We start from the raw sequence: 26,966 nt of genomic DNA, 5'->3' as shown, positions 1-26,966 counted from the left end.
AAAAGATTCAAGGCTGCTGACAATAAAGAATATAGAAACAACAAACTGGAACAGACTAAAGCCACATTTCAAGGAGGCGGAGTGCTGAACGGCTAATTGAAAGAACATAGCTTTAAATGACCCACCATGATTGGGCCAGGTTCTCAGACTCTGCAATCTGGCCAATATAAAAGAAAATGTCTTTTTCATCATGGACTTAAATGACTGAAACAGTTTGAAATTTGCTGGCAAAAGGCAAGTTCATAACCACTTTGAAGTTGTTGTTTTTTATAATTAAGTGGTATATAAATTTTATGACATAAATAAATGAATATATTTCTGGGACTGGTCAGGCCATTTACTACATTTATATTCTGCCTTTCTTCTATGATGGAACCCAAAGCAGCACAATTGGGGTTCCCAGGTGATCCTCCATCTCAGCACCAAACAGACCCAGACCAGTTTAGCTTCAACAAAATCGAGTCATCACGAGCCTTTAAGACCATGCCCTGTGACCACAACTTCCACCTTCACCATGCTTTTTCTTTCTTGCATGTATGTGGTGGAGAAGTATGCAAAGAAAATTAGCTAGGTAACTAAATATTATATTTTCAGGTCCATTATTGAATCAATATAAAAAGAATGACAGCCAGCTCCCAAAAGTTATACATTTGAAAGATCAACCACTATTGACTACTACTATTACTACTACTACTACTACTACTAATAATAATAATAATAATAATAATAATATTTATACCCTGTCCATCTGGGACAACCTATCCCTTTCTTGATCTATATCTTGCATGATTTTACCAATGTAAAAGGCATATTTAAATGTAAAGTTGTGCTTTTCATTGCTTCACAAATTAAGAACAATTTTTGGATACTTCCTTATTTTTTTTACCTCCACAAAAATATCCTATGCTTATAGTTAACAGCAGAACACTGATGATGGTTGTAAATTCCTGGGTCTTCCACCAACATGAATTCATGAAAGGATCAAGCATGCCGATTTATCAGACATTACGTTTGAGTAGCCTGTGAACAGCTTCCTCAAAGGAAGATCAAAGGGCTGTGGCTTCTTTTCTTTTTTTGTGTGTGTGAAAAATGGCTAAGATGAAGTGAATATTCCCAGACAGAAAAAGGTTCAAGTAAAGCTGTGTCTGTCAGATTGCTTCAGAGGTTTTCAGGAGTAAACTGGCAACAATAATGAGGACATTGTTTTCACTCTGCTACTGCCCATTCTACAATTTATTCTTAGGACAAAGCTTCAACATGCACACCCCTAGCACTTACAAGATGAAAAAGTTTGTGGGTGGGTAGGGAGAGGGGAATGTAAAGAAAAGATTTGATTCTTTTCTTGATGGGCAACTACAACCTGCAATCAAGGGCGGTGCACATTGACCGTACAAACAAATGTTTTAAAGCATTACAGTTGCAAAGCTACATAGCTTCCTGTTTTTTAAAAAGAGAAATAAATCTCTAGGAGCAGATCAATGCAACCTAGAGATGAATACAGCTGGACTGGGAAGGGGAAGGGGGAAAATCTCCCTCTATCCTCGTGTCCGTTTAGAGGACACCTGAAGGCAGCCCTGTTTAGGGAAGCTTTTAATGTTTAATAAATTGTTGTATTTTAATATTTCTGCTGGAAGCCGCCCAGAGTGGCTGGGGAAACCCAGCCAGATGGGCGGGGTATAAATAATTTATTATTATTATTATTATTATTATTATTATTTGCTGTGATCTCAATGAATGAATGCCACACCCCTCTCACACGGTTCTTGTAATGGCAGGCAGTTTGTCTCCCCAGACAAGTGTGATTTTCCCCAAGGAGAGGTGCTAACTTGAATAAAATATGGGGGGGAGGTAAGCCCCTCCCTGCATAATTGATCACATGACATGGCACGCACACACCTTTGAATGGCAATACCCATCAACGTTTTTGGGGGTGGCCCCCTCAAATATTTTAGGCGGGACACTAGCCTCTAGGAGTTGGTGAATGCCCAGTAGCAAATAGCACCTTTCCTTGTTGCAGGGACACAGCAATGCCCACAACCGTTAACACACTGTGCTGCATTCAGGAGGGGATAGCTCCAAGCCTGGATTGGGAGGAGGGTAGCCTTGAGAGAGAGTATGAAAATTAGATGAGACAAGACAAGACAAGACAGATACTTTATTGTCATTGTACATATAGTACAATGAAATTGAATGCCATCCCATAAAAAACTAAGCAAAAACACAATTACAGCGACACACACACACACACACACACACACACACACACAACCATCAAAACTCCCCAGGATCATATTATTTAGTTACAGCATTTAAGGTGGTTATAGCTCTTGGATAGAAACTGTTTTTTAATCTATTCATTCTTGATTTAATTGTTCTGTATCTCTTGCCCGAAGGCAACGGTGCAAAAAGACTATATCCAGGATAAGATGAATGTTGTAAAATATTATTTGCCTTTTTAAGGCAACAGGAATTGTATAGTTCTTCCAGAGATGGGAGAGGATCTTTTGGGCTGTGATGACCTTCTGGAGCACTTTCCTATCCATGACTGGGGAGAGCAGCAGCAGGCAACAGAAAAAAGGAGACAGCTGAGCGTGCACAAGGTCACTGCAAATGGGTGAAAAGAAGCCTTCTGAGCATGGGCGAACCCAAACTCAACCAGTTTAAGGAAATAAATATCTCCAAGTTCAGACTACACTACAGTTCATCAAACTATGCACTAAGATTACAAAGAATCATGTGGAAGGAACAGTTTTGTTAATCCAATCTAGATTTAATTAGCTAAGGAGGTGATGATTTTTTTTCTATCAAGCCCTGGTGCAAACTACTTAAGTCAGCAGCTAGGATAAAATCAGAAACATGCGAAGCATGTTTTGAAAGGCACTTCCCCTAAATAATCAAAAATATTGAACTACAAAGGAATCCCAAGAAATAGAGGTCTGCTAAAAAGGGGGGGGGGAGGAATATAAAATGCCTAGGTTCTAAAGAATCAATTATTTGCTTCATAGAAGCACCAGTGTTTCTTACCACTTTACACCCTCTGCTAAACCAAAACAGGCCACAAAACCAGCTGCCTGATGCATTAGTCATCCAAGTTCGGTGTAATATAAAACATCCCTTTGGAGGAGTTTCAACATGTCCACCACAGCTTTCATTCATGTCTTCAAAGCATTAATAATGCCAAAGAGAAAAGCAATGCAATGAGAGGAATCACGAAGACCAACGAAAGCCGGGATAAATCTTGATATAAAGCAGGCCTTTATCATCTCTATGTCCATTTAATGCTATCATATGTGAAGTTACCACACCCAGAGCATCCTAAAAACCAGAGTCATCTCTATTAACCACTCTTTCAAATTAAGTCCTGAAGTACCAGAAACCACATCTACACATGGAATCATGGCAGAAGCCTTCTTTTGAAAAGGATGGTGAACTTTCCAATATGACAGGGTGCATCTAAAGTTTAGGTACTGAGAAGGAGACTTAATTTCTTTGTGCGTCAGAACATTTTGAAGCAAGGAGTCAGTAATCAAAGTTGCATACCATGGGGAAGTGGAATATATGCTTCAAAGAGTGATTGTGTTGATTCATAAATCAATTGTTGTTGTTGTTTAGTCGTTTAGTTGTGTCCGACTCTTCGTAACCCCATGGACCAGCGCACGCCAGACACTCCTGTCTTCCAGAATCACTAATAAAAACTTTTTTAAAAAAACAACAACCTGTCCTTTAAAAAATATATACATATATTTTTAAAAATATGACAAAATACATATAGATTCATCAATATGCTGAATTTAATCAAATTGATCCAACAGTGAGCAATTATGAATGCCACAGGAACTGTTATTTTGAAAAATGCAGTTATTTTGAAAAAATGTACCTGATTTCTGCCAAACAGGCACAGAAAGTTCTTATATTTAAAGAATATTTATAAAGTTAAAAGTTATAACTTTACAGAATATAATAAAAAAGTATACCGTTTTGAAGAAGTCAAAAACAAACTGTTGCCAGATTGACAGAATATATAAGTAAAGTTCCAGAAGATTTTATCATGTGCTGCTTCACAGATACAACTCATAAAGGGCAACTATATTTATTTTTTTAAACACACACAGAAAATGTATTCACTCGTTCTGAAATATAATATATTATGTGTGTAACTATTCATCAGGCATGTCAGACAGTTATATTAGGGGCACTCTGTATTACAAACCACCTGCCACTGTGATGGAATAACATAACAGCATGATATTTAATTCAGTTCATTCCAACCACTTAATCCAGTGGGGGGGGTGTGTGGGGGTGTTTAGAGGAAAAAAAGTTTTCAAAATCCATGTTCTATCCATGTTTTCTGGTTAGGGTACTAAGAAATAGCTGCAATGCTCATCATCCTAGCTTTCTAAAATAGTCCATAAGTGCAGTTACAGGTAGGTAGCCGTGTTGGTCTGAGTCAAAGCAAAATAAAAAAATTCCTTCAGTAGCACCTTAAAGACCAACTAAGTTTTTATTTTGGTATGAGCTTTCGTGTGCATGCACACTTCTTCAGATACGCTGAAACAGAAGTGCCAGACCCTTATGTATATTCACAGGGTGGTGGGGGTGGGTGGGATGGGTGATGGGCTGATAGGAGTGGTAAACCTGTTGATGGCTGTTAACGACTGCTGATGACTGCAATAGGTCCTGCGGGGGGGGGGAGCAAGGACTGAGGCGCTAAAGAAAGCTTGATCATGCATAATGAGATAAGAATCCAATGTCTTTATTCATTCCAGGTGGCTCCATGGTTTTAAGCTTGGTTGTTGTTGTTGTTTAGTCGTTTAGTCGTGTCCGACTCTTCGTGATTAAGCTTGGTAATGAGTTCCAATTCAGCAACTTCCCTTTCCAGTCTGTTTCTGAAATTTTTCTGTAATAAAACAGCTGCTTTGAGATCTTGTATAGAATGTCCTGGGAGATTGAAGTGTTCTCCTACTGGTTTCTCTGTCTTGTGGTTCCTGATGTCAGATTTATGTCCATTTATCCTTTGGCGTAGGGTTTGGCCTGTTTTTCCAATATAGAGAGCTGAAGGGCACTGTTGGCATTTGATAGCATACACAATGTTAGAAGATGAGCAATTAAATAGTCCTGAGATTGTATGTTGGATGTTGTTGGGGCCAGTAATGGTGTTTTCCGGGTGTATGTGGCAGCAAAGTTGCAATAAACCCAAATGCCACGAAGAGTCGGACACGACTAAATGACTAAACAACAACAACATGCTTCAGATATCTGTGAGCGCTTCCAAGTTATTGATATTTTGTGGTTTGGATTCAATCCAAATGGATTTAGTGTTCTTGTACAACAAACTCATTTCAAACATACACACACACACACACACACACACACACACACTCTTTTATGGTTAAAAAAAACGATGGAATAAAAAATTCTTGAAACATTGTATAACCAGGGCTTTTATAATCAGTTCCGGCACCTCTCAGTTGGGTGCCACTGCCATCCTAAGAGAACGAGGGAGGTGTTCGTGGTGAGTTCTTGCACCTCTTTTTCTAGAAAAATAGCACTGTGTATAACCTCCCCCCAAATCTGGCTGGATGTGCAAATAAGCAGCCAACTTTCAGTAGACTTTTGGCAGACTTTTTGCACACAAATAAGGATGTACCCTCAATATGCAGGTGATCTGGAAGCAGTCTATATGTAAACAGGTGTAGTACTTCACTACTTTATTTTGTAATAACATAACAACTTCATAACAATACAAGTAAGTTGCTAGAATCTTTGATAAGATTCAAGATGGAACTGAATTCTCATCTTCACAGTTCTGATGCAGTTTTATTGAACAGGCCTAGCTGCAAAAGCAGCCACAGAAAATGTGAGAGTTCTATCTTACCATCCCATCTACTTTTACAAGGTATCCTGGATAAAGCTCATGGTCTGTTTACTTGCCTGGCTGAAAATGTGTCTTGGTTAAGAGACCTTGTCTATACAAGGATATAATACAAGGATATACCAGAGCCAAAGACAATTCCGTTATCCACAACGCTATTATATTTTGTGTTACTTTAGATTTTTACCATTGGTTTTGATCTTCCTTCACCAGGTATTTGGAAATGCGTTCCAGAAGTAACAGCACGGAACATTCTTCCAAGTCAAAACATTCTCAAAAAATGCCAAGTGACACTTATACAGAAAACACCCCTGGCACCGAGAGGGTGAAAATGAAGAGGAGAAAAACAGAAAAGGACTTTGCAGCAAAAACAGACACTATCCTGAGAAGCCCTGATTCAGACAAGAAACAAAGAAACTATTCCAAAAAGGAAGATCTTTCTCGCGATGATCTTTTATTTCTTCTGAGCGTGCTTGAGGGCGAATTACAAGTCAGTATATTTTTTGGTTTTATTATAAATACACAGCTCTTGCTTCCCATTTTGAGAGCTCTGTTTCTATCACTGATGTAAAAACAACATGAATATATTAATTTACATGTGACGAATAAGACATCAGACTGTGGGTTTTTTTTTAAAAAAAGTCAGGGTTAATGATTGTAGCATAGTGACTTACAGAGCAATCCTCTGCTTATCTATTCATAATTTGAGTCTCACTGACTTCAATATGAATTGCTCCCATGTAAGAGTTTATAGGGCTGCAGTCTAAAAGAAAGAACCGTGTGAAATGCTACCTGTCAAGATGAAAAGGGGGAAAGGCAATCAAACATGTTGGGTTTTTCAGACATACATCCAACTTCACAGGAACATGGGAAGCATATTTACGTCATGCTATTTGTTCATCCAGCCAGTATTGTACACTCTGACTGGCAGCATGTATTGTCTACTCTGAATGATTCCAGGGTCTCCATTACCAGATTCCTGGGTTTTTGAGTTTTTACTCTGGAAATACTGGGATTAAAATTTAGGATTCTCCATATGGCACTCCACCACTGAGCTATGGCTCCTTCCACTTTAAGAGTGCCGTCCAGCTCAAGTGAAGCACTTTTATGTGCCATTTATTTCATTACAGCCAAAGGGGATTTCAAGAGCTTGGCTTCACCTGGGCTATTCATTATCTCTTTTCAAAATAAATGATAAACTCCATCTCTCCGCTTGCGTGTTGTCAAAGCAGCTAAAGATACAGAAGCAGAGTCTCCACTGGGCATGACTGTAAAAGGCCTTTTATTATTATTATTATTAGCATCTTACATCAGCCAATTTAAAGCGCCTGCTTCTTCTAAGGGCTTTGAGGGATCTAAGCCATGACACCTGAAATCCAACATCCTTAATACCATTAATTATTTTTGAAAAATTCTTGGCCACGTGTATGGAGTATTGTATTGTATAGGTAATCACAAACATACACGTGTCACCCTGCCAACTTCTAGGCCAATTAATCTTGTTTTAAAGAGCTGCCATTATTGCATGCTATTGGAATGCACGCTGCGGAAGGTCACATCCTCTGCAATGTGTACCTCGCTGGCTTCAGTGCACAACCACGTATATGTAACAATAGTAGCATACGGTTTTCTGGTTTGACTTAAAACAACAAAGGGTGACTTTGTACCCTTGCTCCTTGGCTTCCCCCAGGAGGAACGAGTGACATGAAACTCCAAAACAGCTGCCAATACCTTCAAGTTGTTCTTTTCTTTACAAAACTTGTCCAGTAAGAAAAAGCACGCATTTGACTATAAAGCATTACGTTATCTGTTTGGCCATTCCACCCTAACATGTGCATGTTGGGGCCTGCTATCTGCCCTCTTATCTCCACCAAGGATAGACAATGTGGTACCCTCCACCCTGGTACATGTATTGGGCTTCAACTCTCATCAGTCTCCACCAGCATGGTCAAAGGACAGGGGAGATGGGAGTTGTTTCCAGCAACATCTGGGAGGCACCACATTTCCTACTGCTGATTTACAGTCCTTTTTTATGGCCATATTTGTTGTCGTTTAGTCGTTTAGTCGTGTCCGACTCTTTGTGACCCCATGGACCAGAGCACGCCAGCCACTCCTGTCTTCCGCTGCCTCCCGCAGTTTGGTCAAACTCATGTTGGTAGCTTCGAGAACACTGTCCAACCACCTCGTCCTCTGTCGTCCCCTTCTCCTTGTGCCCTCCATCTTTCCCAACATCAGGGTCTTTTCCAGGGAGTCTTCTCTTCTCATGAGGTGGCCAAAGTATTGGAGCCTCAGCTTCAGGATCTGTCCTTCCAGTGAGCACTCAGGGCTGATTTCCTTAAGAATAGATACCGTAGGTTTGATCTTCTTGCAGTCCATGGGACTCTCAAGAGTCTTCTCCAGCACCATAATTCAAAAGCAGCAATTCTTCGGTGATCAGCCTTCTTTATGGTCCAGCTTCTCACTTCCATACATCACTACTGGGAAAACCATAGCTTTAACTTTGTCGGCATATATATGTATATGTATATATATTTGTATATGGCCACATACACACTGCTAACATCTGGAACGTACAGGCATTGACTAAAATGGAAAGTGACTGATTGGGATAAGGGGATGGCAACAGAATACAGAGGTAAGAGAATGTGGTAGGCAGAGGTGAAGGGGGGAAAGGGATGAAACATTCTTTTAAATTACTTCTGTTGTCTTATAACTGTTAGGAGTCATCCTACACACGAGTAGGACCTTGGCAAAGACACATGCCCAATTGGCATGCTCTCTCTCTCCTGGTCGATCTTTCAGGAGCTTCAAAGGCTTTCTTCTGCCCGAACATCACAGTGACTGATGCCAACAAACATCAGCACACTCAGGGATTTGCAGAGTGTTCGCAATTGCATAACAGACCTCAGCAACTCAGCATTTGGCTAATCTATTTTATTTACATACATATAAACACACAGAGAGAGCACTGGAACATGGCTCTCTCTCTCTAGCATCAGACAGCAAAAAGAAAGAACAAAGGACAATAGTCCCACTTCATGGAACACAGTAACACAAACATCCTGTCTCCATCACTTCCCACTCTGTGGAATGTAAGCATACACCATCATGTGATAGACAACAATCCCATGACTGCAGAAACGGGGAGTGAATCTTCAACAAGGATGGGGAACCTGTGGCCCTTGGCATTGCAAATGATTAGAGATGTTGAGAGTTGAGTGTCCAATCACACTTGGAGGGCAACAGATGAATTAACAAAGCACTGGCAGCAGTAAAGGCAACAATGCAGGGGGGAAATGCAGGAATTAATTCAATACCATTGTTTCAAACAGCTGATATCCAAAATTCATCTCACTGGAGTAACTGTGTTTTCTCAGGCGCAGGATGAAGTCATAGGAGTTTTAAAGGCTGAAAAAATTAACCTGGCTTTACTTGAAGCACAATATGGCTTTGTTACTCCAAAAAAGGTCCTTGAAGCACTTCAGCGAGATGCTATACAAGCCAAGGCTACACTATGGCAGGAGGATATCTATGAAAAGCCCATGGGAGAGGTATGTATGATGCATGTTTTAAAGCAGGATGTATGAACGCAGGGATTAGCCCTCTAACCCAGTGAATCAAAGGAACGAGTCTCGTTGATTTAACAAGTGAAGGGCAAGTGCCAGCAAAGCAAAATATTGTTTTGTTGAATTCTACAAACAGTGAGCTCAGAGCTTAAAGATGCCAGCCTTTAAATCTCCACTGCGAAACTGACACACACTTCTGCTTTGAAAGAATCCTTTAACTTCCAAGCAAGATGAATGCAAACCTAATTGTCAAATGATAAAAAAGTCTAAGTAGTCAATGAATCCCAAAGCCAAAACTGTGGACTCTTGTAGGAGGTCACTGACCTTTGGGACCTGTTTGTGAACCATTGGAACCCTTGTGAACACATGTGCTGCAACTCTTCCCAGCCCAGCTGTATCCGCCCTGAAATCCCCACCCCCCCACCCCGCCCCTAAGCTTGGGAGTAAAGGCCTCCACTGGCTAATACAGGCTTCTTTCAAGCCTAATTTCAGCAGGGGATGAAACTGTGGGCACCATGCAAGGCTTCTGTGGGCACATGTGCGCTTGAAGGCACCACACTGGTGAATCATGGGCTAAGGAATTGTCCATATATTACGTCACACTTCTGAAGACCTGCTCCCCTCATGTCCCACTTTACCCATTTCAACAAAAACCCTTCCTCTTTTGTCACAGCTTTGATTCTCTTCCTCCCTCCCCTGATGTAACATACCTTTTCTTCTTAGTGTTTTGTTTGGATTGGATATGCTTCCAGCGGAAGGAGGTTGGTAGGTTGGTCAGTCTACCAATATCCATTGTAGGATGCATCTGTGGATCATCATCACCAGTACCACTCCTGTTCTGTCTATGCAAACTACTTATTTTGGGACACTAACTTATTGAATCATTTGCCTGCTGATTCCAGGGATGAATCAGAAGGTGAATTAAACCAACCACCTTGAGCCCTCAAGGTGAGCAAGAATATAGCAAGCAGGCTTAGTACAGTGATACCTTGGTTCTTGAATGGCATAGTTGTCAAACGCCGCAAACCTGGAAGTAAATGTTCTGGTTTGCGAATATTTTTTGGAAGTTGAACGTCCGACGTGGCTTCTGATTGAATGCAGGAAGCTCCTGCAGCCAGCTGGAAGCCGCACCCTGGTTTCGGGAGTCGAACCAACTCCCAGAGTGGATTAAGTTCGAGAACCAAGGTACCACTGTATCTCTAGACTGTAGAGTTCCCTAGAAAGATGTTTCAACATCCAGCATTGGGAGATATTCTACATTTGGAGCTTGCTAGAGAAATGTGGATGATGAAAATGATGAAAAGTAATAAAATGTGAGCCAATATCTATCTGCATTCCTAAATGCTTTCCTCTTCACTCAAACACACATGCTTCTGGTATACAGCTCATTACAGCTCACTATAAACTATAAACGACATCATGAATAGAATTCTTCCACAGGGCACTTTCCAGACTTTAGAAAGAAACATACGATAAAGTTCATTTCACATACGCAACCAATGTCACACAAAAAGGTTAGAACGCGTTTCCAGATCTTGAAGCCTTAACCCTCTAGTTATGATCCAAATCTCTTGAAGTTCAGTTGCAGAGGTCAATGCCTTTTCAAAACACTATAGGGTATTAGGTCATAGAAGCTATGAGCACAAAAGGAAATGATCCAAGGAAGGAACAGTCTTGCCTCCCCACAAATTTCCAAAACATAATTTGGACTTCTATCTTGCATACATTATACAAATGTTTTCTTCCTAACGTTACATGGCAGCAAATGAGTTTCTAGCGCCACTTTCCTTGGCAATATCAAAGGCAAAGAGAAACATTCTGAAAATAGTAAAAATGGTACAGATCCCTCATGCTGACTGGAGTCCTGGAAACGGAAGAAACTGATAAACACCATGCAGAACATTTTGCAGAACACTGTAACTTTAAATAGATTTGGAAAAGATAAAAGAGTACATTTATTTTGTTTCCAGCGTTATATATTTATGAAATAAATAAAAGAGAGAGAAAGGGCCACCAGCACCAGTTACAGCTGGAGTGCCGGAAAGAAGCAAATTACTATATGACTTCCCCACACTAATTCTGTCAATGTACCTCACTGCCTGGCTCTCACAGTCCCTGCTAGTCTAATTGCTGGTTTCTCAAGAGCAGTCCCTAAGATGCTGCCAACAATGTGACAGCGTTGCCAGTTGAGAATTGCCAAGCTTATCCATGTGCGTCTTGGTTCCAGTTATATACTTGGGACAAGTATATGCATTTCCAAGAGGACAAATATGTGCAGCTTTCTTCACTCCTATAATGAAGTATTAAGAGAGGCAGACAACCTGGTTTTGAAATCATTAAGAACTTCATCTCACTTGTTGCCAGTTTAGCTCATTTCTCTTTGGCAACAACAACTCAAGCTATCGTTTCATAAAGACCAATTCACTCAAGCCACAACTGGCACGTGTTGACCCACCACTCACTGCCGCATTTGCCATATATGCGCACAGCAGATGCTGTATACATGGTAGTTTCATGTCACATGAAACTGTACTAAGAGACTAAAGGACATACAGTCAAGTTATGTTGCCAGAGGGAGCTTCATTTCTGTGGGAAACCTCAGCATCTTACCAGTAGTGAATTGTTTTGTCACTATTGAGCCCACTGTTTGGCAGTTTTGGTGACAAGTAAGCAATTTCCCTACCACCACTGCTCTTCACAGTGCCAACACTGCAGAGCTTTTGTGTGGTTTAGGGGCTCCTATGATTTTGTCCAGCAGGAGATGTAAAGGATCCCTCAGTAACAAGCATTTGAAGATAAAATTGTTTGTATCCACTACAATTTGGATACTGCAGTTTATGCTGATCAGATAAAAAGGCTGTCCAGAACACTATCTGGCTCCATTTTGTTGGATTTCAGCCAATAAGGACCCAGAATATGGGCATGGCACTGCCTGAATGTTCAACACTTGCCATGCTTCACTTATTACAGCTAGTGGGTCTGAGTACAGAAGACGGCAAATGCCTCTTTGAGAGAATAGGTGCTCCCAGCCACATTAAAAGGTATGGCCACTACTAAAGAAAACTGCAGTGGACCCAGAAGACCTGAACAACTCTCAGCTCATTGCTAACATTCCCTTGGGACAGGCGATCAAGTAGGTGATTGCCAACCAACTCCAAGCACATTTTGGATGAAACTAATTATCTAAATCCATTTCAGTCAGACTTCATAGCAGGATTTGGCATAGAAACCAGATTGGACACATAGAAAGATGACATTTGCTGGGAGAGATGGAAAAGCGCAACTTTGTTCTTTGGGACCTCTCAATAGCTTTTGATAGGCTTGACCATACAACCCTTTTGGAGAGGCTGTGCAAGTTCAGTGTTGGGGGTATTGCTTCCTAGTGGATCCACTCATGCCTTGGTGCTGATTCCAGAAGATGGTGCTTGCGTATTTTTGCTCTGCTGCTTGACATTTATGCCTCAGAGTCTCTGCAGGGTTTTATTTAACCCCCCCCCCCTTTTAATCATATACATGCAACTGGAGTGAGGTCATTTTGAGATTTGGGTGTGGTGTCATCAGTATGCAGATGACACCCTGCGTTCCTTTTCATCTAGCACAGGTGAGGCAGTGGGAGTAATAAATCAGAGCCTGGAAATGGATGAGGGCCAATAAACTGAAGCTCAATCCAGACAAAACAAAAGCACTCAAGTGGTGGTTTAAATATTTGCCTACGTTCGTGGTATCTCCCCTCCCCACCCCACCCCACCCGCCCAAGAATCGGGCTCATGTTCTGGGAGTGGTATGAGAACTAACAGGGCCATATTTAAATACAGTAAGTAAGAAACACATTTTCTGAAATGGAGAATGATATGGTTAAAAAACATTTTGGTTCTTATTTCCATATTGCTATATTATTCCTTATGCATGACAAGCTTAGAGTAGTTATAGCAGATTAGTGGTCATTTACCTGGACAATGATAATAACCTCTTAAGTTAACATGTGTAATACAGCACTTTCAAAATTATACATTCATCTTAAAAGTAGCATGGGAGATCTGTGCACTTAAGCAGACCACTAAACCCACAACTGTACTGTACATATATATCTTCCTTGATATCATGACTCTCATCTGAATCCTAATATAACTGATATAAACTGAGCTTCTGATGCAAATATGGATACACATCCCCTCCTGGGGTCACTAGTTGCATGCAACAAGTTACATGCAACTAAAGTAAGATTGATTTAGCTAGGTTTTATGAAAACCATCCTCTCCTTGCTGCCTTCTTTCTCCTGGGAAACAGCTACTCTTGAACTATCTTTAACTCTCTGGCACTGAACCACCAATAGCAAGTTTAAAACAGTACTGTGCCTGCACTGTAGCCCTTAACTACCATGCAAGGCCATGAATTACATGCGTCACTGAAGAGCTGTACAAATGCCAACATAAATAAAAAATAATCAACTACTTTGGCCTGATTTTTTTTTTTAAGAATTCACTCTGGTCTCACAAATTTATGACTGATTGCAGTCAAATTTATCAGAAAGGTAGTTTTGTATGTAGAAAAAAAACCCCAACCAACAAAATATATGTTGCAGATCAGAAAATCCCACCGAGACAGACCTTCTGACAAAACTATGAAGTCTAGACTATCTTGTTCAAAGGGCTTCCAGCTCTGGCAAAATACTAAAGAATAAGAGAGAACTGTTCTGTTTTTATATTTCCCTTCATTAGGCTCTTGTTCAGTTCATTAGTATAACAGCAGCAGCAGCAAAGAACTTTCATCACTTCATAGGGAAGCTGAAACTAATAATTACATGGAACCGGGCCTCTTGCCTTCCTAGACTGAACAAAAAGTTAATATGCATCACAGCTAGACAAAGCGCACTCCATCAATTAAGCACCGAGCCAAAAGGGGAAGGGAAGTTTCCAAATAAGACAAAATATTTGAATAAATCATGTTCGTACAGAAGCACACTGGGAACCAAATCAGAAAGTACTAATGCGCCTCACCAATATCAGGTGTCATCAGTAAGATCAAGAACTAAAAATTAAGGTGGCACAACCTACAGGGAGTCTCACTGGGTTCTCAAGTGAGGCAATAGAGGAAGGTCATAGTCCTGACTTGAGTACGTCGCTGGTGGGGGGATTTATTAGAAGCAGACAGAAACCTGAAGGCCTGTGCTCTTCATCACATCTTGCCCTTTAAGAATCCCTAAATTAACACAATGGAAGCTGAGTAATACATTCTTTAGGATAAGGCTTGTACCAATTTAACCCCCCCCCACAGATAGTACTAATGTTACTTCCTGACAAAATCAATAATTAAAATGACTGTTCTTCCCCCCCCCCCAAAAAAAAAAAACCCTACAGAAATGAAGGAAATCACAGTACTGAGAGAGTCTTGTTATTCTTTTCAGCTTGACAAAGTTGCTGAGAAACATAAAGAAACTCACAGGCGGATGCTGGAACAGCTCTTAATGGTAGAAAAATCTCACAGGCAAACCCTGTATGATCTGGAGGAAGAGAAGAGGAAACATGCAGAGTACATGGAGAAAAGCGATGAGTTTACCAATTTACTGGAACAAGAACAAGAAAGGTAGGACATATTCAAAGCTACCAAATAGACTTTAAAATCTTAGTACTTTGTAAGTACTTTTTAAAAATCTACTCCTGATTTGTATTCAGCATTTGAACACATCAAGAACATGTTATGGGGTAAGTACTGCATGACCTTTTGTGACATAATGTGGTAAAGATAATAGAGCCTGCTAGCCTTTTGATTTCATCCTAGAAATGTATATTTTTCCCCTTTTTGTGCTTCCCCATCTCCCACATTTCCTTCTTCTTTGGGGAAAAGGTCTCTTCTTCTTCTTCTTCTTCTTCTTCTTCTTCTTCTTCTTCTTCTTCTTCTTCTTCTTCTTCTTCTTCTTCTTCTTCTTCTTCTTCTTCTTCTTCTTCTTCTTCTAGTGCAAAGGCAGAGGTAAAATTGCAGTAAATGTTGATACAACCCAAACAAGTCTTTAAGGTCTCCTGTCAGTCACAAACACTTATGTTTCAAGTCCAATTCACACATGACACTAGTGATGTGGCAATCACCTTTATGTTGTTGGTATGTTCTGCCTCTCCAGCTACATCCATGGAATCCCTGTCATGTGGGTCATTTGAATTATACAGGTCCCACCCAAGCAGCTGTTATAGGAAGAGAACACATCACTTACTTCACCAATGACACCAATGAAGCTTTTCCCCCCTACAGATATTACAGAAGTAGAAAGGGAATTCAGTGACACAGAAATGGCCTCCCTTGTCAATCCAGCAACGACGTTTCTTACTGAGAAGGACTGTACAGTATAAGACTTTAAATATGTTAAGAATCAAATTCTAGTAAGCCTAGTAACTCATATATTTACAGCAATACAGTAATACACAGTAATACACAGGATCAACCTATTTGGAACCAGTATATCTGTGATATACACAGATGGGTGCATCCTTCTTTTGAGGCCAGTGGAAGCATTTAGGGTGAAAACCGAACCAAAAATATTCCAAAGACTGCATAGACAGTAAAAGACGGTCTTGTGGACTGTTGCAGTCATGCATCAGTATGGGTCATAAAAACATTATATAAGCCCTGCAAGATTGAAGCGAAGGCCCACCTAGGCCTGTGTTATATAGCAGGTGCAGGGGCCAGCTCAATTGTCTCTGCAACAGGATTTAGTGGCAGGAACCATGCTGTGGATTCAGTCCAACTATATACTGTATTGCTGCATTATTATTATTATTATTATTATTATTATTATTATTATTATTTACACCGCATGCTCAGAGCAGCAGCACAGTGCTTTGAGGACAGCAGCAAAATTCACTTGTAGAACGTAAGCAATAAGGAAAATGAAGGCAGCCTAAAATATGCAGCAGGAGACGAAGCTAACCAAATATACTGAAGAAATCACTTTATGGTTTTGGATACAATGGTTCCTCACCAACTCACATGAGAAATGACAAAAATGGCTTGTCATTTTTAAAAAATTGCCTACACTTCAAAACAGTAATTAATTGTGAAAAAAGAAGAAGAAGAAAAATCCCCCAAAGAGAAGAGGAAAATATTACGGTCACATTTCCTATTCCCCGGACAGCTACACTTGATTCTCAAAAGTATGAGAACATGGTCTCTGTATCCCATTGCTCAGAACAGCTTCCAGATGGAAATGTCTGGGTGTGAGAACGTCAAGCCCATTCTAACCTCACATGATGCATACAAGATAATACTTCCTCTCTTTGCCGGCATAACCTCATGTTTCATGTATCCTGGCACCACTTGCAACATTCACCCTTCCTGCTACACCTTTTTCCTTTAACGTCTGCTGTAGAAATCTCACAGGCTCTCTCTCAGAGTACTCAAATATTTACTGAATAAAATTCAAAAATACTTCGTTGCTGATCTTGTTAACAGCAGAAGAAATGTTCTAAATTAATACAAAATTATAAATAAATAGAGCTGGGCATGAGGCATAAATAAAAGAGAGGGCTTTTAAAAAAAGACAGTAGGCACTCTGCCCATGCACAAGTTTATGCGATGCTGATACTGGAAGAGTCAAAATTCAAAGCTGGGTTTTTGAGCGCACTGTTCTAAACACAAGTAAAGATCTCCAAATCTCTACACAGAAAAGACAGAACAGCGGGAAAATAATCAAATGTAAAGGGTAGGAATGAGGGGAAGATGGTTTTGATTAAATGTAACAGAACGCTGCATCATCTGCAAACAAATCAGTACAAAACTGCAAAGACAGACAGCAAAATATACAAGCTTTTAGAAGTAGTGGATTATCTAATTAAAATTTGTTGTTGTTTTAATAGTTGGAAACAGTTTACAATTATTATTTGTAACCAATATCTGTCTGGAAAGGAAAAACGGAGGTGGCTAATGAGACCTTAGAGAATGCAATAATAGATTTTAGATTAAGCCTCAATTTTTGTGTTTTCTTTGGAGTGCTCATTTTATGTGGAAAACCCTAAAGGAGCATGATGTCACATCTTGAATAATATCCAAAACATTTGCCAAGTGATGTCGCCATCAGGATCTCTTAGCAATTGCCTACCAGAGTGAGAAAGCTCTCACACAAGTTAAGGCACGACTCCTTTATTATGATAGTACACAAGCTGATGTTTTACACACACACACACACACACACAGAGAGCAGGGAGTGCCTGGGAATTTTTAGAAAGCAGAAACTGTTGTGATTTTAAAATGGATAGTGTACTTTGTGAGTTTGGACCTGTCTCACAAAAATTTGGGTGAAATCACACCGAAGTCAAATATTGGTCCACCATATTGATTCAAAAGGGTACCTGCCATCCAAACGTCAACAAACAAACACCACCTCAGGAACCCTTGCACTGAGTTTGGTGACAATATATTGACAGATGACTAAAACTATGCCAAAAAACAGGTGAAGTTATGTCAAAGTCATGTTTTGGATTGTCACCTTGAATCAAGATATCAGGCATCCAAACACTGACAAAGACTGCCACTCCTAGCTCAGGATCCCTTGCACTGGGTTAGTGACAATATCTCATGTGGCGGCCAAACGTATACCCAAAAATGGGTTCGGTCACATGCAAGTCACATTTGGGTTCACCATCTTGATTCAAAATGGTGCCTGTCATCCAAATGTCAACATAGACCCTTAACTCAGGAACCCTCGTCCCAAGTGTGGGCACAGTTTGCCCAGCTGATTCAAAACAACACCTTGTGTCCAAACAGTGTTGGAAGTTTGCCATCCAACCTCAAGAACCCTTGTGCCAAATCTGGCAACAGCATCAAGAGAGACAACCAAACCTATGCCAAAAACGAGCAAAGTCGCACCAAGGTAATGTTGGTTCAAAATAGTGGTCGGTGTCCAAACATGGGCAAGGACTACTGCCTGCATCTCAGGAACCCTCATGCCAAGTTTGGCAACAATATATCAAGAAGCACCCAAACCTCTAGAGAACAGAGCACTTTCCAAAATATACCTGTAGAGTATGTCACACAAAATATACCTGCAGAGTATGTCACACACACATCATTGTTGTGGTTCAGTGTTCCTGCTTACTTAGACTGCATAATTACTGCTTCCCTAAAAGTCCTTCCAGGAGGTTGAGGAGACTCACCATCTTTGTGGGAGGAGTTGGGACAGTGCTATAGTTGGGGGGAAATGAATCACTCCAAACAGAGCAGGAAAATCCCACTCCACATGAGAGCATGACTCTTTCACCCACTTTGGGGAAATAATTTCATCTCCAACTGGAGCCCCGTACAACTCGGTCCACAACTTTTGGTACCTCCCACCAAACCTTTCAGAGGGTTTCATGGAGGATTAAAGGAAGGAAATGCTAATTGCTTAATGAACACTCATTCATTTTACAGTTGGGTTTAGAAAATGTTGGCTATGAAATGTTTAGGTATAAAAATGACCCTGCAGGGTTTTATTAAGGAATACTATTTTTGTGAATATGCAATAGAATCAGAATAGGAGAACAGTCAAGGAGAAGAAAGGCATAGTGGATGTAACCAAATTTATGATAAAATCATGCTTAAAATTGATTTTTGATTTATTATTACTGTTGTTGTTGTTGTTGCACTGTTTGAGGTCAAGTGGGAGGTCAATTTTCAGTGGCAGCTGCATCAAAATACTGAAAGAAAACAGACTAATTAAGGCAATCCATCAATTCCAGCATACTTCACTTGAATGCTGAAAATCAGCCAATGGTAGTAATACTTTGTTCTCAACTCATACATATGCACACATACTTGGGAATAAGCGCTGTTCATCCCAGTGAAACTTAATAATTAAACAAGCTCAGAAACAGAGGCAGCAACTTACATTTGGTAATAACATTTGTAAAGGTAACACTAGTACTGTACAGTGGTACCTCGGTTTAAGTACACAATTGGTTTCCGGAAGTCTGTACTTAACCTGAAGCATACTTAACCTGAAGCAAACTTTCCCATTGAAAGTAATGGAAAGTGGATTGATCCATTCCAGAGGGGTCCACGGAGTACTTAAACTGAAAGTACTCAAACCAAAGCGTACTTAAACCGAGGTATGACTGTATCTCCCTACAAAAGGCAAAACAGAGAGAGTGATTACAGGGTCAGGGCTTAGGAAATTGGGAGACTTCTTAGTAAAAAGAGACACAATTGTAACATACACAAACTTTCTTAGTGGTATACTGGTTGAATATTTAAGCCTGTTATTTTGTTAGCAGAATTAGCTAAGTCCGATAGCAAAGGCTGAAAACTTTATCGCCCATCAGCAGGAAACATGGTCTCTTAAGCCAAAAGAAATGCATGTTCAGCATCAAATCTCTGCAGAATTGTCAGCACACATACTTTCAATTAGAATCAGCACCACTTCTATATATGTAAGAACTCCAATACTTAGTTTTTAAGTGCTCATAGCATTTCAGTTACATTTCCTCAGCCATCTTTAAAGCAATACTCTACAGTGGGGCATATTTACAGGTTATGGGGTTTATCTAAGAGTAGCAGCGAAGGTTAACCAGTGAGTTCATGGTTGGGCAGATATTTGATGTAGACATGTCCACCTTAAAACTTGTCAACAGCACAATGCAATGGCAGCTTCAAATCATTTGTTTGTGACAGCCTCACAAAATGTTTTTCCTCCTTTCTCAATGATTGCCAGCCTTTATTAATGATTCATATAGTGTATGCACTTAATCACACCAGTCCTTTCAAAAACATGTATTTGTCATCAGATGCCCTTGTCTACAATTGAAAAAGTAGACAAGGGGTAGCCCACATGGCTCCTGCCAGACAGTGTTGGAATACAACTTTCATCAATGCCAGCCAGCATGCTGGGATGATGGGATCTGTAGTCCAAAAACATCTGCAGGAGGGCACAACATTGCCTATCCCTAATGTACGCACTTAATTCAACCCATCCTGGTTTATTTGGAGCTACACAACCTATCTTGTTTGAGGAAATTTTCCTTGAGGACCTCCAAAATGTCTGTGTGCTTATGCACTTGGACGTCATTACTTAACATTTGCTTCCTCTAAACAAAAGGAAAGCACATTGTAGATTAGCAAAGTTTAAAAGTTTCATAAAAATATTACCATGCATAAAACTGAATTCTAGTAACCACAGCAAATTATGCTATCCTGCTGTTCATAGAAGGAAATCTCACTTTCAGAATTTTAAGTAACAAGTGAGTCTGGCAATAAAATGTTGCAGCACATCTTTACCCCATAATAGGAGATCTTCTGTACAGTGGTACCTTGGGTTACAAACGCTTCAGGTTACAAACTCCGCTAACCCAGAAATAGTACCCCAGGTTAAGAAATTTGCTTCAGGATGAGAACAGAAATCGTGCTCCGGCGGTGTGGCAGCAGCAGGAGGCCCCATTAGCTAAAGTGGTGCTTCAGGTTAAGAACAGTTTCAGGTTAAGAACGGACCCCTGAAACGAATCAAGTTCTTAACCAGAGGTACCACTGTACAGGGTTCCAGTCAGCTATACCATCCTTCAAGGTATTATAAGCAGAAAGGGGATCAACCCACTCTTCCCCTAGTTTTTTATTTGTTTTTTCCAAGTGACACTCAATATTTTCGGGGTCCTGGAGGTCTTGGAGGTTCACCTCATTTGGCTATTTGAGGATGGAGTTTCTCCCTTTGGGGTCTTTTGAAAATGTTTTATATTGTATACTGCAGAGTTCACTCAAGCAAACTGACATCTCCCTCTATTTTCTCAGCAGCCCAGTTTTAGATCAAATCTCACTGGCACTCAACCACATGGGATTGTAATCAGAGGGAATATTTTTTTCCTGATTAATCCAAAGAAACTTGAGTACATATGTAACTGCTCCTTGGGACAGTTACACACACACACACACACACACACACACACACACACATACACACCATCATCTTTGGCAGGTGGGGAAAATGTACCTTACAACCCCCTCCCTCACTATCTGGAAGTGCCTTCAGAGTATGGTAGGAAGGTAAGCCCTGCGATGTAAATGGAAATTCCCAACATAGCTTTTTGAATAAAGCAAAATCTGCAAAATCATTCTGAATGCAAATGTTATATACTGAACCTTCTTGATTTCAAACTATTTAAAAGATCCATTTTTTCCTAGGATGCTGAAATGAAATAAACTTAAATTAATTCTATGCTCAATGCAAGATCAAGACCGTTAGCATTCATATGGAATGCTATAGAAACCACATATTGTATCATATACCATTTCTTTCGATAGTTTGCAGACTCAGAGTACTTCATACTACCACTATTTACATTTTTAAGAAATTAAGATTCCCAAGGATATTTACATATAACATTAACTTGGCTTCATAGAATGCTAACGGCACGTAAACACTGTTGACTTATTTAGTTGACATATATGTCCAGCAGACTCCAATTTCATACACATTGAGCTATTGTTGAAGAATGCATTGTACTCAAATGCAATCATTTCCTTTTTGCTTTCTGGCAAGTTGTATGTATTACATACGCAGAAGACTATGTCTTCCAAGTTGTGAAATGGATGCCAGATCTCTGTACATTTGACCTTTTTCATGGGTATCTTGTGTTTTGTAGGTGAGTGAGCAAGACCCTCCACAAGCACAAGTTTAGTTCTATGTAACACCCCAGTGGGAGAGCCCAAATACTTTAACCACTACAGCATAAAGATAGGCTCAAGGAAGTGATGCACACAGACTAATGACTTCATGCTAGCATTTGAAGAACAGTCTACCACTTCATAGCATAACTTTCAACAGATGTTGGGAAAGCATACTCTTGTCAAAATCCACATGATTCAAAGATTTTCACAAAGATCCTAGTGCATAATGAAAGGTTAAAATAACGACACAGAAACAATACATCTTTTAAAAGTACAAATAAATCAAAGAATGAAAAAGCCAAAGGCTGGAAGAGCATTCGACATGCACCAATAATTCAATTTCCCTGTTCCCTAGTAAGAATGTAGAGCAATCCTCTCTTCAATATGGAGACTAAGAAAGAGACCACAACCACAAGAACAAATCATTTAGTGCCTTCACATGAATTTTCACGCAATCAAAAGTTTTCATGAACTTAATGTTGCAATTTAAATACCCTCACCTATAATAAATTCAGTGATTTGTCTATGTACTCCAGGAAGCATCATTTCAAAATTAACTCTGTAATCATACCAACTTCAGCCAAGACTTATAGAGTACCTCAATTTGTAATTAGGGTTTTGTGTTCTCCCCACCCCCAAGCACAAAACAATTAAAGACTAAATCAGTAAAACAAAATAACATAAATGAAACCAGTAAGCTATTCTTCCTACAGACCATTAGGCTCTACTTTCAACACTGCTGAAAAAAGCTTTGACCAAGGCCACAGCTAAGTATATTTCATGAGTTTTGTAAGTAAGTGGTAAGAGACCCACCATGACAATGCTTTTGCCAAATACCAACATCTGTAGGCCTGAAATATCTATCAAGAAGTACTGAGCACAAGACAACAATTTCTCTGAGCACTTTTACCACCACTCAAATAAAAAGCAACTCCCCACTGGATTATCTGGCTCTACTCCATGGCTTTTAAAAACCTCAAACTCACACAAAAATATTTCTACTGAATGCATAGGTGCAGAACGCGGATACAACGGTAAACATTAAATGGTGTCACCAGATGTGATGGCAGCTAAAATGTTGTCTTAAGGGTTAGGTCTTTCCAGAGAATTGTACACATAGGCTCCATAGGCCCATCAGTGCCTTCAGCATCCAGGTAAGTTTAAGGGGGAAATGGTGCATCATGGGAGGACTGATGAGCATGCAGTTGAGCTGTGAGTGACTTTGGCAGTTCAGAACACCACTGAGGATGGCAGGTACTCTTTCCAGCATGCTCAAGCAGAGCACTTTGTCTAACACATCCTGTAGAATGGACAGGACATTTGTCCTCGCCAACATTCTTCTCTTTCAAGTGCACAAGGCCAGGTAAACTTTCCATGCAAATCATATCTGCATATTAAAACTCGCTGGACCACTCACTCTCACCCTCCATTCTGTTAGGTGGAACATGTTAGGATTTGGATGCTGTAGTATGGGCAAAGTAGATACTGCCCCACCTTGCAGGGTTGTTGAAAATAAGGACGTGAAGTGCTTTGAACACCCAAAAGTACTATATCAAAGTACTTTGTAAAAAAAAAAAACCACCTACTTTTTGTTCCCCGTGAATAAGGAAAACCAGAAGCCTATCTCATCCATTGTGCACACTTAATTAAAAGAGCTTAATGCTTAGATCTCAAATTATTTAGGCTAAGAATGCAAACTTTGTTTGGACGCTTTGTCTCAAAATACACACAGCCAAGATGCCAGCAAAGCAAACTGCATATTATCATTGTCAATGTAAATCACGGGTCTTGCTTTGCTGTAATCCTTTGCAGTGAGAAGCTGGCATAGGGCCAGGCAAAAGCACATAATTTAAACACTCAATCAGTTACATTCCAAGGCATTTGTTTAGTGTTTAATAGGCTCTCAAGGGATGAGAAAATTACTAAAGTGCATTGTTTTGACATGAGACAGAGTGAGTCATCGGTTGTCACTAAATTTGGGGGGCTTCAGTATTTATTGTCTGAGACGAACTTCTTAAAAAACACATTATACATCAGCACATATGTGCAGGCACTCACATGTGCATTACAATAAATGTGCTTGCTTAAACCATTATGGCACAGGAAATGTTTTCTGGTTCTCAAATTCTCTCTTTAGATTTAGGATTCTATTATACACATTCATGTTCAACATTACAATTATAGACAGATTTAATACACTTTCCCTTTCAAAGAGACCACATATAGCTTGCTCATACTTGGCACATACAAAACTATTGAAACTCCAAATCAAGGGAAATAAACATTCTGTTCTCAAAGTAAGCTTGACATCAACATGAGGATTTAAAGTTAATGCAAAATTCACTTACTGAAATCTGAATTTGTACATGTTTTGTAAGTGAGAACTATTCTGCAGGTCTGATAATAGTCTACCTGTTGTTCATGCATGCTAAGCTCTACACCCCACCCCACCCCACCCCCGCACCCGGGCAGAACACAAAGCACAAAACCTAAAATATGTTTTAACCTATTAGAGGTGTAACATTTTTATACAACTACAAATGAAAAATATCTCAAGGGGTTCCAAAAAGAGAGATTAATGAAATTTATGAGTGATTTTATAACATGCTTCACTTATGATCCACTGGATTCGTGATACTATTCTTCACCGTCATGTTACTATTATCTTTTCTCGCTTGTGCTGGTATTTCAGAAACATTGCCAACTAGGTGTGGCCTTCAATAGTGTGGCCTTCTCCCCACAGTAAGTTACTTTTGGGGAAGATTCAATGGTCAGGTTTTAGCATACTCAGGCTACAACTGACTACCACATTTAGCGTCAGAAAGGTATTTTCCTCTAGGACACACTGGTGAGAGAACACTAGGTGCTTCTTTTTTCTCCCGAAACACATGACTTAGTTTGAATTATTCAAGCATCTGACCCACCTTCTCTTCGCCTGTGGCATACTGATCTGGAAAAAGTGAATTGATCTGCTAGGTAAATGGCTTTCCTTTGGAGGAGCTGGACACAATGGCTTTTGGTCCATTCAAATAATACAATTCTAAAAATACATGAAATGCCTTAAAACTATTTTTAAAAATTCCTTCCAGTAGCACCTTAGAGACCAACTAAGTTTGCCATAGGTATGAGCTTTTGTGTGCATGCACACTTCTTAGTTGGTCTCTAAGGTACCACTGGAAGGAATTTTATTTTATTTTATTTTTCGACTATGGCAGACCAACACAGCTATCTACCTGTAGCTTAAAAATATAAACAATGGAATGAAAAAGGTTAGCATTTGCACAGCTAAGGTTATTATTATTATTACTACAACTACTAGTAGTAGTAATATACTGCCCTTCCTCCAAATTTCACAGGGGGGTTCACAGCACAAAAATACAAAATGAGAACACCAAATACACAAAAAATACACAAAAGCAAACCAATACTCCCACTCCCATAAACATATTCAAGAAGCCACAGAATTTAATCAGCCAAAGTCCTAGTGCCTAAAGATATGTAATGAAAGTGCCATGCAAGCCCCACTGGGGACAGCATTCCACAAATGAGGAGCCACTGCAGAAAAGGCTTGTTCTCGTGTTGCCAGCCTCTTGACCTCTCATGGAGAGGCACACAACAATGGGCCTCAGATTATGACTGTAGGTCCAGGTTGGTTCATATGGGGAGAGGTGGTCCTTGAATGATTTGGGGTCCTGCGTCACTTAAAGCTCTATAAATCAAAACCAGCCCTTTTATTTGGGCCTGGAAACTAACTGGCAGCCAGTGCAGTCGTGTCAGGATCAGTGCAATATGTTAAAACCGTTTTGCCCCAGTGAGCAACCTGGCCACCAAATTCTGCACCAGATGAAGTTTCCAAACCATCTTCAGAGGCAGTTTGTTGCATTCAAGCATAGTGAATTAGCCATGTACTATTCCCACAAGCGAAACCCAGCTGCCTCCTCCTGTCCTGTGTTCAAAGTTCCATAAGGAATCTGCATATAACCCCCTTTAAACTGTTATCATTGTACCAGTGTGGAGCCTGAAATCAGCAGTGCACGTTCAACAGATAACCGTATCCTCCCTTTGAGCAATAGTTTTCAAACCACTGAACATAGGGGAAAATAATCTAAAAACAGTAGCAAATAACAGGCATTGTCCCCCCCCCCGCCCCGCCCTTGCAAAACACACTGATAAAAACATCAATAAACAATTATTAGATTTCCACAGATGAATCAAACATACCATCCTCTGCAATTTCAGAAAGCCTATTTCCCAATCCCTTTCTTAGACAGTAGGCAAGTAAGACACCGTTCAGTCCTGTCTGTGGAAAAATTGGCAGCACCTAAAACCCAGAATCCAAAGTCTTTGAGAAGTGTGGCCATGACTTATCCCTACTGGAATCCAACCTTAACCTCAAAACAGATGGGATGTCAGAGGTGTTGTTAGAATTTTGCCAACTGTGTGCATATCCTACCTTTTTACACTCCCCCCCCCCACTGCTTCAGATAAGTGATGGATTGTAATGATTAATCATTAATACAGTAATCAGCCAGGTGTTTAAACATTTTGGGGCGAGCTTCCTAGGAAAGAACCTTAAAGTAAAAGGCAGGCTGCTTGCATTCAGTCTACAAAAAGTTTTAAGACTTCTCTCGCAGGAAATTGAGATAGGGGTTGTTATCTGAGCACAGGGATGCTACTGCTGTGGAAAAGAAAGCTAGCAGCAAGTCCCATTTACGTACACTTAAGTGCCAGTATCACCTATCCAGAAAGTTAAAAGAAACAAAACATGACCACCTGCAGAGTTATTAGAGGAGTTTTAGCAAAGTATCTGAAAGTCAACAGTTTTGCAAAAACTTACAAACAATTCCTATCCTGGGCAGAACAGACTTCCTTAAAAGGTAATATCTACAAGAGACCCACATTTGCGGAGC

At 40.0% G+C, this 26,966-nt stretch overlaps 2 protein-coding genes across 5 annotated transcripts in view; one reads left to right on the top strand and one right to left on the bottom strand.

Annotated features, from left to right (window-relative positions):
• The window catches only part of CMSS1 (cms1 ribosomal small subunit homolog), a 179,387-nt gene that overhangs the window by 103,371 nt on the left and 49,050 nt on the right, over window positions 1–26,966 (bottom strand). Inside the window, exon 2 of one of the 3 annotated variants that reach the window (XM_060273730.1) lies at window positions 19,030–19,100. The exons of the other annotated variants lie outside the window; for them this stretch is intronic. The gene's annotated coding sequence lies outside the window, so the exon portion shown is untranslated. The remainder of the gene's footprint in view (window positions 1–19,029; window positions 19,101–26,966) is intronic. 3 annotated transcript variants of the gene reach the window in all.
• The window catches only part of LOC118084778 (filamin A-interacting protein 1-like), a 156,310-nt gene that overhangs the window by 82,354 nt on the left and 46,990 nt on the right, over window positions 1–26,966 (top strand). Inside the window, exons 2-4 of one of the 2 annotated variants that reach the window (XM_060273731.1) lie at window positions 6,086–6,362; window positions 9,250–9,423; window positions 14,843–15,021. In XM_060273731.1, coding sequence (XP_060129714.1) covers window positions 6,096–6,362; window positions 9,250–9,423; window positions 14,843–15,021 — 620 coding nt within the window. In that variant the 5' untranslated portion in view covers window positions 6,086–6,095. Of the gene's footprint in view, window positions 1–6,014; window positions 6,363–9,249; window positions 9,424–14,842; window positions 15,022–26,966 lie in introns of those variants that run through there. The other variant, XM_060273732.1, reaches the window with a different exon arrangement.

Source organism: Zootoca vivipara, chromosome 4 (genome assembly GCF_963506605.1).
Source record: "Zootoca vivipara chromosome 4, rZooViv1.1, whole genome shotgun sequence".
In the NCBI taxonomy this organism is placed as follows: Eukaryota; Metazoa; Chordata; class Lepidosauria; order Squamata; family Lacertidae; genus Zootoca; species Zootoca vivipara.
The sequence above is the reverse complement of the archived record's forward strand: the minus strand, read 5'-3'. Positions and strand labels throughout refer to the sequence as shown.